At 46.7% G+C, this 17,089-nt stretch overlaps 1 protein-coding gene across 1 annotated transcript in view; it reads left to right on the top strand.

Moving 5' to 3' along the window:
- Positions 1-17,089, top strand: part of HSD17B3 (hydroxysteroid 17-beta dehydrogenase 3) — a 186,489-nt gene that overhangs the window by 88,103 nt on the left and 81,297 nt on the right. The window contains exon 4 of the mRNA XM_075340462.1: positions 15,957-16,064. Within this exon, the coding sequence (XP_075196577.1) occupies positions 15,957-16,064 (108 nt within the window). The remainder of the gene's footprint in view (positions 1-15,956; positions 16,065-17,089) is intronic.

The following is a 17,089-nucleotide window of genomic DNA, read 5'->3' as shown; positions in this document are numbered from 1 at the left end:
GTATTACATGTAAATTGCAGTACATTGGGTGTACGACACGCACATTAAGAGAAAGGGTGTCAGAACACATATATGACGCCAATAATGTTACCACCAGAAGCCTTTTGGGAGCTTCTTAGTATTTCTTAAATGTGCATGCCGGCAGTGTAGATAGTCTGCGGGTAAACGCAGTGGAAAAGGTGCACCTGCCTAAATGGGTCAGTGATCTGAAAGACAGTTTACACCGCAGAGAGATTAAATGGATCTTTATGATGGAAACAAGGGTTCCTTCAGGAATGAACATAAAAAAAGATTATATTTAATATTGATGTATTAAATTATACCTGATGATATAATGAATAGTAATATCATAGTATTTGCATACTTAGATGTCACCCTTTTCTGACCTCATGTCCGGGTCCATTTTCTTTTAACTGGTCTCTCATTTTGTATGTGTAAAGGTGGCTTTACACACTGCAACATCGCAAATGACATCGCTGTAACGTCACCGGTTTTGTGACGTTATAGTGACCTCCCCAGCGACATTGCAGTGTGTGAAACACATCAGCGACCTGGCCCCTGCTGTGAAGTTGCTGATCGCTACAAATCATTCAGGACCATTCCTTGGTCCTTTGTTTCCCGCTGTACAGCAAAGTCTCAGTGTGTAAAAGGGACTTTACAGCGACTTCGTTAGCAACTTCCCTTTCAAAAAGCTGCTTTACCTGCAACACGCATCCGTTTAAAACGTGCGTGTTTGGTCCGTTTCCGTACATACCGGAGATACGACCAAACGTGCACATATGTTTTTTTGTTTAAAGGCACACGAGTGTGTTATTTGATCTTCCGAGAAATGTCCGTGTGTGATGCAAAATGTCGTTACTACATGTCGGAAGACAGAGTAGGGGGATGAGAATGAACTCGGGTGAACTTCACCCGACTTCATTGTCATGCCGCGGCTCTGTTTGTGTGCCGTGTACTGATTAGCGGTCACCTGTGAAGGATTCACCGGTGACCGCTAATCCCCCGAGTGACTGAAGTGTCCCCCCCTCTCTCATACTCACCGATCCCCGATCTCTGGCGCTGCACAGTGTTCACACTGCTCCGGCGGCTTTTTCTAATTTGAAAAAGCCGGTCGCTCATTAAACAATCTCGTATTCCCTGCTTTCCCCGCCCACTGGTGCCTATGATTGGTTGCAGTGAGACACGCCCCAACGCTGAGTGACAGGTGTCTCACTGCACCCAATCACAGCAGCCGGTGGGCGTGTCACTATGGACTCGGAGTATAGAAATAAATAATTAAAAAAAAAAACGGCGTGCGGTTCCCCCCAAATTTAATACCAGCCAGATAAAGCCATACGGCTGAAGGCTGGTATTCTCAGGATGGGGAGCTCCATGTTATGGGGAGCCCCCCAGCCTAACAATACCAGTCAGCAGCCGCCCAGAATGGCCGCATACATTAGATGTGACTGTTCAGTGCAGTGAGACACCTGTCACTCAGCGTGGGGGCATGTCTCACTGCAACCAATCATAGGCGCCGGTGGGCGGGGAAAGCAGGGAATACGAGATTGTTTAATGAGCGGCCGGCTTTTTCAAATTAGAAAAAGCCACCGGAGCAGTGTGAACGCAGTGCAGCGCCGGGGATCGGTGAGTATGAGAGAGGGGGGACACTTCAGTCACTCGGGGGATTAGCGGTCACCGGTGAATCCTCCACAGGTGACCGCTAATCAGTACACGGCACACAGACAGAGCCGCGGCATGACAATGAAGTCGGGTGAAGTTCACCGAGTTCATTCTCATCGCGCTACTCTGTCTGTCTGTCTGCCTGCCGACAGTTTTCACGGTGGTTTTCATGGTTTTCACGGATGTGTGTTTTAGGTCTGACAATGTCCCCAATGACTAGCTAGGTCGTTCTGCAGGTCCGAATCGCTGTTGTGTCGTTGGCCAGGTCTGCCTGTTTGACAGCTCACCTTGATAGTACAATATTACAAAACGATCTGGAGAAGATGTCAGAATGGGCAGATACTTGGCAAATGAGATTTAATGTTGATAAATGTAAAGTATTGCAACTAGGACAGAGTAATCCTATAGCTGCGTATACATTAAATGGAAGGATACTCAGGACTACAGAACAGGAGTTGGGTATTCTATTTACAAATAAGCTGAGGAGCAGAACTCAATGTCAAGCAGCAGCTGCAAAAGCAAACAAGATTTTAAGGTGTATAAAAAGAGATTAGATCCCGTGATCCCAACATATTGTTTCCCCCTCTATAAATCACTTGTAAGGCCACATCTGGAATATGGGATCCAGTTTTGGGCTCCATATTCTAAAAAGGACATTAAGAAGTTAGTCAGTTCAAAGGCAGCTAACTAGACTACTACAAGGAATAATAGGCCTCCCATATGATGAGAGGTTGGAAAAGTTAGATTTGTTTAGCTTAGAAAAAAGACATCTCAGAGGAGATCTCATCTATATGTAAAAAAATATGTGTGGTCAATATATAGGACTAGCACATGACTTATTCCTTCCAAAGACAGTACTAAGGACCAGGGGGCATACACTGCGACTGGAAGAAAAGAGATTCTGGCAGCTAAATAGGAAAGGGTTCTTACAGTTAGGGCATTCCACAGTCTGACTTCTCTATCACAAGAGGTAGTAATGGCAGGTACTATAACAGCTTTTAAAAAAGGGCTGGATGATTTCCTCAGTACACAAAACATTGTGGGTTGACTTTATGACAAAATGTATATTTAGTGGAGGAAGGTTGAACTAGATGGACCTTGATCTTTTTTCAACCTATGTAACTATGAAAGTTCAGTTTTACTAGAACCAGCTAATGATGCAAAACCACACAGGCAACTATTATGATGTCGACGACAGAGGATCAAATTAGAGAGGGGGGAGGGGTCTGCAGCACTAAGGCAAAGCAAAGGCTGCTGGTAAATGTAGTTTTACAGATAAGAACAGGACCGCCCATTCAATATGCGCCTTCACTCAACGTCAACTCGCCCTAAAACACCCTATTATGTCCCCAATTTTTATCCTCAGGATAAATTAGTGCAATAGAAACTAGGGTGGGGTTTGTCCCTGTTTACATTAAGCAGGCAAAATAGGGGTCAAATTGGTCACTGTGTAACTTTAGCCTTGGGATTAAATGGGTTAACATGCGCCCAAGCATAAGATGTATTTACATCCGCTCTTATATGGGTGCCCATACATACTGTATATACCCACACCTTGCTATATTTTATCTTTAAATATACATGGTAATAGCCAGGACTTAATCAGGGATCCCTATGCATCCTAGAGTGAAGCTCAAAATGTTGCCATGAGTGCGCAATCGCATGAAGTATATACACCAATTTTCCCACTGGAAGCCTACAACTCCTGGGTGGTCCAGAGTGAAATGCATGAAGTCACTCCATGAGCGCACACATGCCTATCTGAGTTTCCCATTCCATGGCACCTCACATGTCACTGCGCATGTGCGGCTAACTAAGTGACATCACTGCACACACGCGATAATACAAGCCGGGCAGTTAAGTCTGTATCAAATCATATGACAAGCCCCACTGCACAAGTGTGGGCCTGTAAATCTCTGTTCTGGGACCTCTAATGTTAACTTTCTAAACATGTCCATCTACACATTTGCAGTAAGCGTACGTTTTATCAATCCTAAAAGTAGACAAGGTGGACATTTCAATTTAGGATACATATAAAAAGCTCAATACTGTGATTATCAGGCACACCATATTGGACCTGTGACCTGCTTGCATCTGTTAACCAGCCTCCTGATGAACCAAAAAACATAAGGAAACGCAATGAGATAGACACCAGGAATTCCCTTCTATCCTAAGGGAATATATCTACAATCGAAGTACTATCTACCTATGCGTATGTGAAATCAATAGAATTTGGATCTATCTGTACCCTAGCTCCTATTATTGCACTAGTTTATCCTGAGGATAAAGATTAGGAACATCATAGGGTTATTTATGGCGAGCCAACATTGACCGTGGGTGCAACATTTTGTTTACATTAAGGTGCCAGCCTCTGCAGCTAGGCAGTACCACTATCCGAATACCAGCACCAGAGACATACAAGATCATTGTGGATGCCTGGCAAACATATCTATTGAAACTATATTTTGATAAATCTGTGGTGCTTTAAACCATTATTGCACCATTTCTTCATGGTATTTTTGTGGTGTGATTTAAGAAATTTAAATAAAATATTTAGTTTTTTGTTTCACTGTTAGATTACTTACCTCCCTGATCAACAATACTCTCTGAATTGCAATACTGGGAAAAATCTTTAAAAAAAAAACAAGCAAATATATACAACCAGTATATTCAATCTATTGAATTTGTTAAAAGGTGGAATTTTATCATATTTGCTGTATTACTTTATGTACACAGTGCTGACTGCTGCTGATTGTGATTGTCTTTTTTATGGGGTGTCATGTTAATGAGCATTCTGTAGATTCCTAAACTGATCATCCATAGTTTATTGTTGGTTTGCCTTTTGCAATCACTATATACTGTATATTGTATACAGTAAACACCACACTCACTGTTTATACACTATACCATACATCATTTCTTACGAAATCTTCTGCATAGCTGCTTCTCGATTCAAACCAGTGACCGTTTTGCTTGGGAATCAACTTAAAAACACACTGCGCTATTAGGGGATGTGATAACAGGCTGTAATTCTTAGTATACAGGAAAAAAAGATTTTTCCATCATCAGGAGCAAAACAGTAACAATGCAGTGACATGAGAAGAACCTGCATAACTAATCATATGCTAAATAGTTGCAAGTCAAATTTATGTACAGCGAGCCAAGATGATGTCTATAAAATGAAGATAGTCTAAAGGGGGCTTTACACGCTGCGACATCGCTAATGCGGAGTCGTTGGGGTCACGGAATTTGTGACGCACATCCGGCCGCATTAGCAATGTTGCTGCGTGTGACACCGATGAGCGATTTTGCATCATTGCAAAAACCTGCAAAATTGCTCATCGGTGACATGGGGGTCCATTCTCGATTATCGTTACTGCAGCAGTAACGATGTAGTTTGTCGCTCCTGCGGCAGCACACATCGCTACGTGTGACACCGCAGGAACGAGGAACCTCTCCTTACCTGCCTCCCGGCCGCTATGCGGTAGGAAGGAGGTGGGCGGGATGTTACGTCCCGCTCAGCTCCGCCCCTCCGCTGCTATTGGGCGGCCGCTCAGTGACGTCGCTGTGACGCCGCACGGACCGCCCCCTTAGAAAGGAGACGGTTCGCCGGTCACAGCGACGTCGCCGGGCAGGTAAGTATGTGTGATGGGTCTGGGCGATGTTGTGCGACACGGGCAGCGATTTGCCCGTGTCGCGCAACAGATGGGGGCGGGTACCCACGCTAGCGATATCGGGACCGATATCGCAGCGTGTAAAGTAGCCTTTACATTCAAAGCTTTAGTGGATGGTGAGATAAGGAGCTTGAAAGTCAATAGTTGAAAACATTGTTATCCTTTTGCTGATCAATGTAACTTTGTTTTATTGGTATGTTACTATTGTGAACATGAGCACTGGAATGTTAAAATGGGTTTTTATATTACATTACTTAACAAGTGTTAGTAATCAAATCATTAGAAATCAGCATAATTTAGGAGCCACTGGGAGATCATACTGAACTCAATTATTCTCGCCTGTAGTTGTGATGTGCAGAGCTGCCGTGGATGTTGAGATGAAGGGAAAACTGTGACGTTGCCCAGTGTTCTCATCTCCAAAAAGGCTCCCAGCCTTTGCAAGTCAGAACTGTACTGATGAAGCCAGCCCTACATTATAAGCAGGGTGGCCTGTTTGACTTCATTTTTCCTTGACAGCTTATCAAAATAATCACAGACAGACAATAGTTGTTATGTACACATTGTAAAACCATGTTAAATCATTATGATTATAAGTGATACATGTCTACAGCCCATAATTCTGATATTGAGATTTTAGCTGTATTCACTGTAAACTGTAAAATGATGATAATTACCGTTAAAATAATCTGTATAACTTTCTCCTGTAGCTGTGGGCTTTATCTGTGCTTGGTATCATAATATGAGGGGAAACTACATCAATTGTTTTACTTTTATTTATACCACGATACTGACACGTAGACAGCGCCTGTAATTGGTTGAAGTCAGACACTGCTGTCACACAGGCTGGGGGCACGTCTGACTGCAACCAATTACAGACACCAGGCCGGCCTTTCGATGGGCAGGAAAACAGTGAATATGGATGAGCAATGATGAGTGGCCCAGTGAGTGATGAAGAAGCCACCAAAGCAGTGTGACAACCGGTGGGAGCAGTGTACAGAAGGGCCGGAGCCTTCAAAACTATGAAGAGTTTGCTTCATTTTTATTTTTTTTTTGTATTTACTGAGTCGGGCACCTGAGCACCTTTGAAAACGCGTGGATCCGGACTTTTACAGTCCGGGTCCGCCCATCACTAATACGGAATTTGTGTGGTCTGTGTAGGCATATGACTAGTACCAAGAGCTTTACGTCATTTTCCAACAATAAAACATTTGGTATTAATACCATGATGAATTGCGGTACCAGTAATGCGATTTATTTAATTTCCTGTATTACATGTAAATTGCAGTACATTGGGTGTACGACACGCACATTAAGAGAAAGGGTGTCAGAACACATATATGACGCCAATAATGTTACCACCAGAAGCCTTTTGGGAGCTTCTTAGTATTTCTTAAATGTGCATGCCGGCAGTGTAGATAGTCTGCGGGTAAACGCAGTGGAAAAGGTGCACCTGCCTAAATGGGTCAGTGATCTGAAAGACAGTTTACACCGCAGAGAGATTAAATGGATCTTTATGATGGAAACAAGGGAATGAACATAAAAAAAGATTATATTTAATATTGATGTATTAAATTATACCTGATGATATAATGAATAGTAATATCATAGTATTTGCATACTTAGATGTCACCCTTTTCTGACCTCATGTCCGGGTCCATTTTCTTTTAACTGGTCTCTCATTTTGTATGTGTAAAGGTGGCTTTACACACTGCAACATCGCAAATGACATCGCTGTAACGTCACCGGTTTTGTGACGTTATAGTGACCTCCCCAGCGACATTGCAGTGTGTGAAACACATCAGCGACCTGGCCCCTGCTGTGAAGTTGCTGATCGCTACAAATCGTTCAGGACCATTCCTTGGTCCTTTGTTTCCCGCTGTACAGCAAAGTCTCAGTGTGTAAAAGGGACTTTACAGCGACTTCGTTAGCAACTTCCCTTTCAAAAAGCTGCTTTACCTGCAACACGCATCCGTTTAAAACGTGCGTGTTTGGTCCGTTTCCGTACATACCGGAGATACGACCAAACGTGCACATATGTTTTTTTGTTTAAAGGCACACGAGTGTGTTATTTGATCTTCCGAGAAATGTCCGTGTGTGATGCAAAATGTCGTTACTACATGTCGGAAGACAGAGTAGGGGGATGAGAATGAACTCGGGTGAACTTCACCCGACTTCATTGTCATGCCGCGGCTCTGTTTGTGTGCCGTGTACTGATTAGCGGTCACCTGTGAAGGATTCACCGGTGACCGCTAATCCCCCGAGTGACTGAAGTGTCCCCCCCTCTCTCATACTCACCGATCCCCGATCACCGGCGCTGCACAGTGTTCACACTGCTCCGGCGGCTTTTTCTAATTTGAAAAAGCCGGTCGCTCATTAAACAATCTCGTATTCCCTGCTTTCCCCGCCCACTGGCGCCTATGATTGGTTGCAGTGAGACACGCCCCCACGCTGAGTGACAGGTGTCTCACTGCACCCAAGCACAGTGTCACTATGGACTCGGAGTATAGAAATAAATAATTTTTAAAAAAAAACGGCGTGCGGTTCCCCCCAAATTTAATACCAGCCAGATAAAGCCATACGACTGAAGGCTGGTATTCTCAGGATGGGGAGCTCCATGTTATGGGGATCAAGAAGGCCTGCGGAGATACCATCACATGTTTCTCAACGCTGGCAGGAAACTAGCCAGGTCTTTCACCGGGAAGGAACAACCACGGGAAGGGCAGTCTCCAGTCAAGGAGACCACCTATGCCAAACATGGTATCCATCCACAGACAGCCGTTTCGGGGTATTTGCCCCTCATCAGTGTGGAGTAGGAATCTGGCTAGTGGGACATTGCCTAGTAAAAGACTATGTGAGCAAGGATGGTTGACCTTAGGGAGATCAACATCCACCACTGCGGAGACACCATCACGTGTTTCTCAACGCAGTGATTCTAGAGCAATGCCCCCTGGGAAATATTCAAATCAAGAAGGCCTGCGGAGACAATGTCCCACTAGCCAGATTCCTACTCCACACTGATGAGGGGCAAATACCCCGAAACGGCTGTCTGTGGATGGATACCATGTTTGGCATAGGTGGTCTCCTTGACTGGAGACTGCCCTTCCCGTGGTTGTTCCTTCCCGGTGAAAGACCTGGCTAGTTTCCTGCCAGCGTTGAGAAACATGTGATGGTGTCTCCGCAGGCCTTCTTGATTTGAATATTTCCCAGGGGGCATTGCTCTAGAATCACTGCGTTGAGAAACACGTGATGGTGTCTCCGCAGTGGTGGATGTTGATCTCCCTAAGGTCAACCATCCTTGCTCACATAGTCTTTTACTAGGCAATGTCCCACTAGCCAGATTCCTACTCCACACTGATGAGGGGCAAATACCCCGAAACGGCTGTCTGTGGATGGATACCATGTTTGGCATAGGTGGTCTCCTTGACTGGAGACTGCCCTTCCCGTGGTTGTTCCTTCCCGGTGAAAGACCTGGCTAGTTTCCTGCCAGCGTTGAGAAACATGTGATGGTGTCTCCGCAGGCCTTCTTGATTTGAATATTTCCCAGGGGGCATTGCTCTAGAATCACTGCGTTGAGAAACACGTGATGGTGTCTCCGCAGTGGTGGATGTTGATCTCCCTAAGGTCAACCATCCTTGCTCACATAGTCTTTTACTAGGCAATGTCCCACTAGCCAGATTCCTACTCCACACTGATGAGGGGCAAATACCCCGAAACGGCTGTCTGTGGATGGATACCATGTTTGGCATAGGTGGTCTCCTTGACTGGAGACTGCCCTTCCCGTGGTTGTTCCTTCCCGGTGAAAGACCTGGCTAGTTTCCTGCCAGCGTTGAGAAACATGTGATGGTGTCTCCGCAGGCCTTCTTGATTTGAATATTTCCCAGGGGGCATTGCTCTAGAATCACTGCGTTGAGAAACACGTGATGGTGTCTCCGCAGTGGTGGATGTTGATCTCCCTAAGGTCAACCATCCTTGCTCACATAGTCTTTTACTAGGCAATGTCCCACTAGCCAGATTCCTACTCCACACTGATGAGGGGCAAATACCCCGAAACGGCTGTCTGTGGATGGATACCATGTTTGGCATAGGTGGTCTCCTTGACTGGAGACTGCCCTTCCCGTGGTTGTTCCTTCCCGGTGAAAGACCTGGCTAGTTTCCTGCCAGCGTTGAGAAACATGTGATGGTGTCTCCGCAGGCCTTCTTGATTTGAATATTTCCCAGGGGGCATTGCTCTAGAATCACTGCGTTGAGAAACACGTGATGGTGTCTCCGCAGTGGTGGATGTTGATCTCCCTAAGGTCAACCATCCTTGCTCACATAGTCTTTTACTAGGCAATGTCCCACTAGCCAGATTCCTACTCCACACTGATGAGGGGAAAATACCCCGAAACGGCTGTCTGTGGATGGATACCATGTTTGGCATAGGTGGTCTCCTTGACTGGAGACTGCCCTTCCCGTGGTTGTTCCTTCCCGGTGAAAGACCTGGCTAGTTTCCTGCCAGCGTTGAGAAACATGTGATGGTGTCTCCGCAGGCCTTCTTGATTTGAATATTTCCCAGGGGGCATTGCTCTAGAATCACTGCGTTGAGAAACACGTGATGGTGTCTCCGCAGTGGTGGATGTTGATCTCCCTAAGGTCAACCATCCTTGCTCCCATGTTATGGGGAGCCCCCCAACCTAACAATATCAGTCAGCAGCCGCCCAGAATGGCCGCATACATTAGATGCGACTGTTCTGGGACAGTACCCGGCTCTTCCCGATTTTGTCCTGGTGCGTTGGCAAATCGGGGTAATAAGGAGTTATTGGCAGCCCATAGCTGCCAATAAGTCCTAGATTAATCATGTCAGGCGTCTCCCCGAGATACCTTCCATGATTAATCTGTAAATTACAGTAAATAAACACACACAACTGAAAAATCCTTTATTAGAAATAACTCAAACACATTCCCTGGTTCACCACTTTAATCATCCCCAAAAAGCCCTCCATGTCCGGTGGAATCCAGGATGGTTCAGCGTCTCTTCCAGCCGTGCTGCATGGAGGTGACCGGAGCAGCAGAAGAAACCGCCACTCCTGTCACCTCCACGCAGCAAATGAAGAGAGCCGCGTGATCGGCTGAGCTGTCACTGAGGTTACCTGGATCCAGCGGTGGATGCAGTGGTGGCCGCGGGTAACCTCAGTGACAGCTCAGCTGATCGCGCTACTCACCGCCGCTCAGGTCAGCTCCACGCAGCAACTTAGGTTAGTATCGCGATCAGCTGAGCTGTCACTGAGGTTACTCGCGGCCAACGCTGCATCCACCGCTAGATCCAGGTAACCTCAGTGACAGCTCAGCCGATCACGTGGCTCTCTTCATTTGCTGCGTGGAGGTGACAGGAGCGGCGGTTTCTTCTGCAGCTCCGGTCACCTCCATGAAGCACAGCTGGAAGTGACGCTGGACCATCCTGGATTCCGCCGGACATGGAGGGCTTTTTGGGGCTGATTTAAAGTGGTGAACCAGGGAATGTGTTTGTGTTTTTTATTTCTAATAAAGGATTTTTTTGTGTGTGTGTGTGTGTTTATTTACTGTAATTTACAGATTAATCATGGAAGGTATCTCGGGGAGACGCCTGACATGATTAATCTAGGACTTATTGGCAGCTATGGCTGCCAATAACTCCTTATTACCCCGATTTGCCAACGCACCAGGGCAAATCGGGAAGAGCCGGGTACTGTCCCAGAACAGTCGCATCTAATGTATGCGGCCATTCTGGGCGGCTGCTGACTGATATTGTTAGGCTGGGGGGCTCCCCATAACGTGGAGCTCCCCATCCTGAGAATACCAGCCTTCAGCCGTATGGCTTTATCTGGCTGGTATTAAATTTGGGGGGAACCGCACGCCGGTTTTTTTATTTATTTATTTCTATACTCCATAGTGACACGCCCACCGGCTGCTGTGATTGTGTGCAGTGAGACACCTGTCACTCCACTCAGCGTGGGGGCATGTCTCACTGCAACCAATCATAGGCGCCGGTGGGCGGGGAAAGCAGGGAATACGAGATTGTTTAATGAGCGGCCGGCTTTTTCAAATTAGAAAAAGCCGCCGGAGCAGTGTGAACGCCGTGCAGCACCGGGGATCGGTGAGTATGAGAGAGGGGGGGACACTTCAGTCACTCGGGGGATTAGCGGTCACCGGTGAATCCTTCACAGGTGACCGCTAATCAGTACACGGCACACAGACAGAGCCGCGGCATGACAATGAAGTCGGGTGAAGTTCACCCGAGTTCATTCTCATCGCGCTACTCTGTCTGTCTGCCTGCCGACAGTTTTCACGGTGGTTTTCATGGTTTTCACGGATGTGTGTTTTAGGTCTGACAACGTCCCCAATGACTAGCTAGGTCGTTCTGCAGGTCCGAATCGCTGTTGCGTCGTTGGCCAGGTCTGCCTGTTTGACAGCTCACCAGAGACTTTGTAGCGATCCCGGCCAGGTTGGGATCACTGGTAGGATCGCTAGAAAGTCTCAGTGTGTAAAGGGGCCTTTAGAGAAGGAATAAGAACAATCATGTTCGAAACGTGTACTGTTATTATGGTGTCAGCATATGCCCACACTGTACGGTGTCCGCAGCTGCCCACACTGCAGTATCCACAGCTGCCCGCACTGTACGGTGTCCGCAGCTGATCACACTGCAGTATCCGCAGCTGCCCGCACTGTACGGTGTCCGCAGCTGTCCACACTGCAGTGACAGCAGCCGCGGGGATGACAAGCGCTGCCGTCAGGAGGTTAGTGAAGTGCCTTACCTGAACCTAATGATGGACTTTTTTTAACGATTTGGAATAAAATGTGCAAAAATTTTAACACAATTATTTTTTTGGACTTGGTTGCTGGTTTTTCCCTGGATTACTCATGAGTTTGTGTGTGTATGCAACATGTAGTGTGTGTGTCTGTGTAACATGCAGTGTGTATAAGGCCCCCTTCACACGTCCGTGAAAAACACGCACGTGTGTTACGGGCCGTTTTTCGGGTCCGTGTCCCGTTTTTGTGTCCGTTTTTATGGTCCGTGTGGCACCTGTGTGAATTGCGTATGCTAGCCGTGTTTGTGTGCAGAACGTCCGTGTGTGCGTGTGGAATTAACGTGTATGTGTACGTGTAATGTCCGTGTGTAATGTCCGTGTGTGTGATGCACAATGTCGTTTATAAATGTCGGCTGACAGCAGACAGAGTTGCGCGATGAGAATGAACTCGGGTGAACTTCACCCGACTTCATCCTCATACCGCGGCTCTGTCTGTGTCGAGTACTGATTAGCGGTCACCTGTGAAGGATTCACCGGTGACCGCTAATCCCCCGAGTGACTGAAGTGTCCCCCCCTCTCTCATACTCACCGATCCCCGATCACCGGCGCTGCACGGCATTCACACTGCTGCGGCGGCTTTTACTATTTTGAAAAAGCCGGCCGCTCATTAAACAATCTCCTATTCCCTGCTTTCCCCGCCCACCGGCGCCTATGATTGGTTACAGTGAGACACGCCCCCACGCTGAGTGACAGGTGTCACACTGCACCCAATCACAGCAGCCGGTGGGCGTGTCTATACTGTGCAGTAAAATAAATAAATAAATAATTTAAAAAAAACGGCGTGCGGTTCCCCCCAATTTTAATGCCAGCCAGATAAAGCCATACGGCTGAAGGCTGGTATTCTCAGGATGGGGAGCTCCACGTTATGGGGAGCCCCCCAGCCTAACAATATCAGTCAGCAGCCGCCCAGAATTGCAGCATACATTATATGCGACAGTTCTGGGGCTGTACCCGGCTCTTCCCGATTTGCCCTGGTGCGTTGGCAAATCGGGGTAATAAGGAGTTAATGGCAGCCCATAGCTGCCAATAAGTCCTAGATTAATCATGTCAGGCGTCTATGAGATACCTTCCATGATTAATCTGTAAATTACAGTAAAAAAACACACACACCCGAAAAAATCCTTTATTTGAAATAAAAAACACACACAAATTCCCTCATTACCAATTTATTAACCCCGACAAACCCTCCATGTCCGGCGTACTCCACAGTCCTCCAGCGTCGCGTCCAGCTCTGCTGCATGGAGGTGACAGGAGCAGCAGAAGACACCGCCGCTCCGGTCACCTCCACACAGCAAATGAGGTGAGTAGCGCGATCAGCTGCTGTCAGTCAGGTAACTCACGGCCACCGCTGGATCCAGGTAACCTCAGTGACAGCAGCTGATCGCGCTACTCATCTCATTAGCTGCGTGGAGGTGACAGGAGCGGCGGTGTATTCTGCAGCTCCTGTCACCTCCATGCAGCAGAGCTGGACGCGACGCTGGAGGACTGTGGAGTACGCCGGACATGGAGGGTTTGTCGGGGTTAATAAATTGGTAATGAGGGAATTTGTGTGTGTTTTTTATTTCAAATAAAGGATTTTTTCGGGTGTGTGTGTTTTTTTACTGTAACTTACAGATTAATCATGGAAGGTATCTCATAGACGCCTGACATGATTAATCTAGGACTTATTGGCAGCTATGGGCTGCCAATAACTCCTTATTACCCCGATTTGCCAACGCACCAGGGCAAATCGGGAAGAGCCGGGTACAGCCCCAGAACTGTCGCATATAATGTATGCTGCAATTCTGGGCGGCTGTTGGCTGATATTGTTAGGGTGGGGGGCTCCCCATAACGTGGAGCTCCCCATCCTGAGAATACCAGCCTTCAGCCGTATGGCTTTATCTGGCTGGCATTAAAATTGGGGGGAACCGCACGCCGTTTTTTTTTAATTATTTATTTATTTATTTTACTGCACAGTATAGACACGCCCACCGGCTGCTGTGATTGGGTGCAGTGTGACACCTGTCACTCAGCGTGGGGGCGTGTCTCACTGTAACCAATCATAGGCGCCGGTGGGCGGGGAAAGCAGGGAATAGGAGATTGTTTAATGAGCGGCCGGCTTTTTCAAAATAGTAAAAGCCGCCGCAGCAGTGTGAATGCCGTGCAGCGCTGCGCCGGAGATCGGGGAACGGTAAGTATGAGAGAGGGGGGGAAACTGACCGACAGACTGTGAGAGAGGGACAGACAGACAGAGAGACCGACAGAGAGACAGAGAGACTGACCGACGGACTCAGGGAGATTGACCGACATACACAGAAATAGAAAGAATAGCCGACATCACTAGAAATAAAAACACCAAACGGACACGGACTATAGGTATATGCATACGTGTTTACTAACGTGTGTGCACATACCCATAGACTTTCATTGTGTCCACGTGTGCGTGCTCCGTGCAGATAACGGACATGCATCCGTGCCAAACGCAAACACATACGGATCACGGACACGCACACACGGACATAATGAAATAACGGACGTGTGACCACAATCATAGATTAACATTGGTGCACGTTTGGCCGTGTCTCCGGTATATACGGAAACGGACCAAACACGCACGTGTATCACGGACGTGTGAAGGGGGCCTAAGATAGTGTGTCAGTAACTTGCAGTGTGTTTGATGGAGTGTGTGCAACATGAGCGGATCCTGCTTTTACAGCAAAAAACGCATGCTAAGGCATCTGTTATTTTGCAGGATCCTGTCACTGGATGTTTAGGGGCGGGCATTGGAGTCATATGATCGGGAGTGAGGGGAACTAAACGTGCCAGACTGGGAGCCGGCTTCTGACAACTGCAGACGCTCGTAACCAAGGTAAACATCGGGCTTGGATACCCGATATTTATCTTGGTTACGAGTGTCTGCAGCTGCTAGGAGCAGGGCTGCCTGCACACGTTACCAACGTAAACATCGGGTAACTAAGAGAAGTGGTTACCCGATATTTACCTTGGTTACGAGTGTCCGCAGCTCTCAGGTGGGAGAGAGAGGGAGGAGAGGAAGGGGGAAAGACAGAGATAGAGAGGGTGAGGGAGGGAGGAGGAGAGAGAGACAGATCACGCGAGACTGGTTCTGGGCATGCTCAGTACTTTCTGGGCATGCTCAGTACAAAAGCAGGATCCTGTTACAACGCAACTCAACGCATTCTGCTAGGCAGGATCCAGCGCTCATTGAAATGCATTGCAGCTGGCGGCGCAATGTGAAGGATCCTGTGAGATGCGTTATTTTGACAAAGGTAAAAAACGCTACAAGTAGCGTTTTTGAAACATGTTAAAATAACGCAAAAGTATGGATCCTGTGTCTAACGCATGCGAACGCAGGTGGACGCGAGTCCATTGCAAAAGCATTGAAGTGAAAACGCATTTGCACTGGATCCGTTTTTCCGCTAAAAAAAGTTATGGACGGATGTTAAATAAACGTAGTGTGAAACCAGCCTTAGTTGCAGGGAATTGCTAAAGTGAATATTCTTCTCTTTATTATTTCAAGCCATTGCTGGCGATTTTTAAAAATAAAAGAATGAATAAATAAATAACTAAATAAATTAAATAAATAATGGGTTGGACAGCCCCTTTAAGTGACTCCCATATGTTTTTATACTACTATAAGCATTGGTGCATTAAAACATTAAAAAGGGCATTAAAACATAAAAGTATGCAAATATTTCAATATCTAGAATAGAAGGTTATACTTTTTACATGCAATTATTTTTATATGAATACATTTAAATTGAATAAATAGTTTTTGTTGATTTTGATTACATTTCAATAGAGCAAACTACAGGAAGAAAAGTCATAATCATTGAAGCCGACTTCACCAAAACTGAAATATATAAGCACATTGAAGAAAATCTGAAAGGGCTGGAAATTGGAATTCTAGGTATGATATAATGATCTGATCATTTAGATTCTGTTGTGCTTACATAAATACATAAAATATTTTACTTATTGACATTATTTGAGGAAAGCAAATATTCAAAATTCGTATAATTTGTGTTAAAAATGAAGTACAACCCTTAGGGGCACTTTGCACACTGCGACATCGCAGGTGCGATGTCGGTGGGGTCAAATTGAAAATGACGCACTTCCGGCATCGCATGCGACATCGCAGTGTGTAAAGGCTGGATGATACGATTAACGAGCGCAAAAGCGTCGTAATCGTATCATCGGTACAGCGTCGGCGTAATCCATAATTACGCTGACGCAATGCTCCGATGTTGTTCCTCGCTCCTGCGGCAGCACACATCGCTATGTGTGAAGTCGCAGGAGCGAGGAACGTCTCCTACCGGCCTCACTGCGGCTTCCGTAGGATATGCGGAAGGAAGGAGGTGGGCAGGATGTTTACATCCTGCTCATCTCCGCCCCTCCGCTCTGATTGGCCGCCTGCCGTGTGACGTCGCAGTGACGCCGCACGACCCGCCCCCTTAACAAGGAGGCGGGTCGCCGGCCACAGGGACGTCGCACGGCAGGTGAGTGTGTGTGTGTGAAGCTGGCGTAGCGATAAGTTTCGCTACGCCAGCTATCACCACATATCGCTGCTGCGACGGGGCGGGCACTATCGCACTCGGCATCGCAGCATCGGCCTGCGATGTCTTAGTGTGCAAACCCCGCCTTAGGCTATGTTCACACTAGAAAAATGATTTTTCTTAAGAAATTTCTTAAGAGTGAAGGATTAGTGCACCTGCGTTAAAAAACGCACCAAAAACGCTCCTGCGTTTTTGCCGCGTTTTCGGTGCGTTTTTGGTGCGTTTTTACCGCTGGTTGCTCCCCTGCGTTATTGTGCCAATTATATATGGCAAATAACGCAGTTAGCTGCAGAAAAGAAGTGACATGCTCATTCTTTTTCTTAAGAAAATCTACTGAAAGAATTTTCTTAAGAAAAAAACGCAGTGTGCGCACAGCTAA

Source organism: Anomaloglossus baeobatrachus, chromosome 1 (genome assembly GCF_048569485.1).
Source record: "Anomaloglossus baeobatrachus isolate aAnoBae1 chromosome 1, aAnoBae1.hap1, whole genome shotgun sequence".
In the NCBI taxonomy this organism is placed as follows: Eukaryota; Metazoa; Chordata; class Amphibia; order Anura; family Aromobatidae; genus Anomaloglossus; species Anomaloglossus baeobatrachus.
Note: the sequence above shows the minus strand (reverse complement) of the source record. Positions and strands in the feature narration are given on the sequence as shown.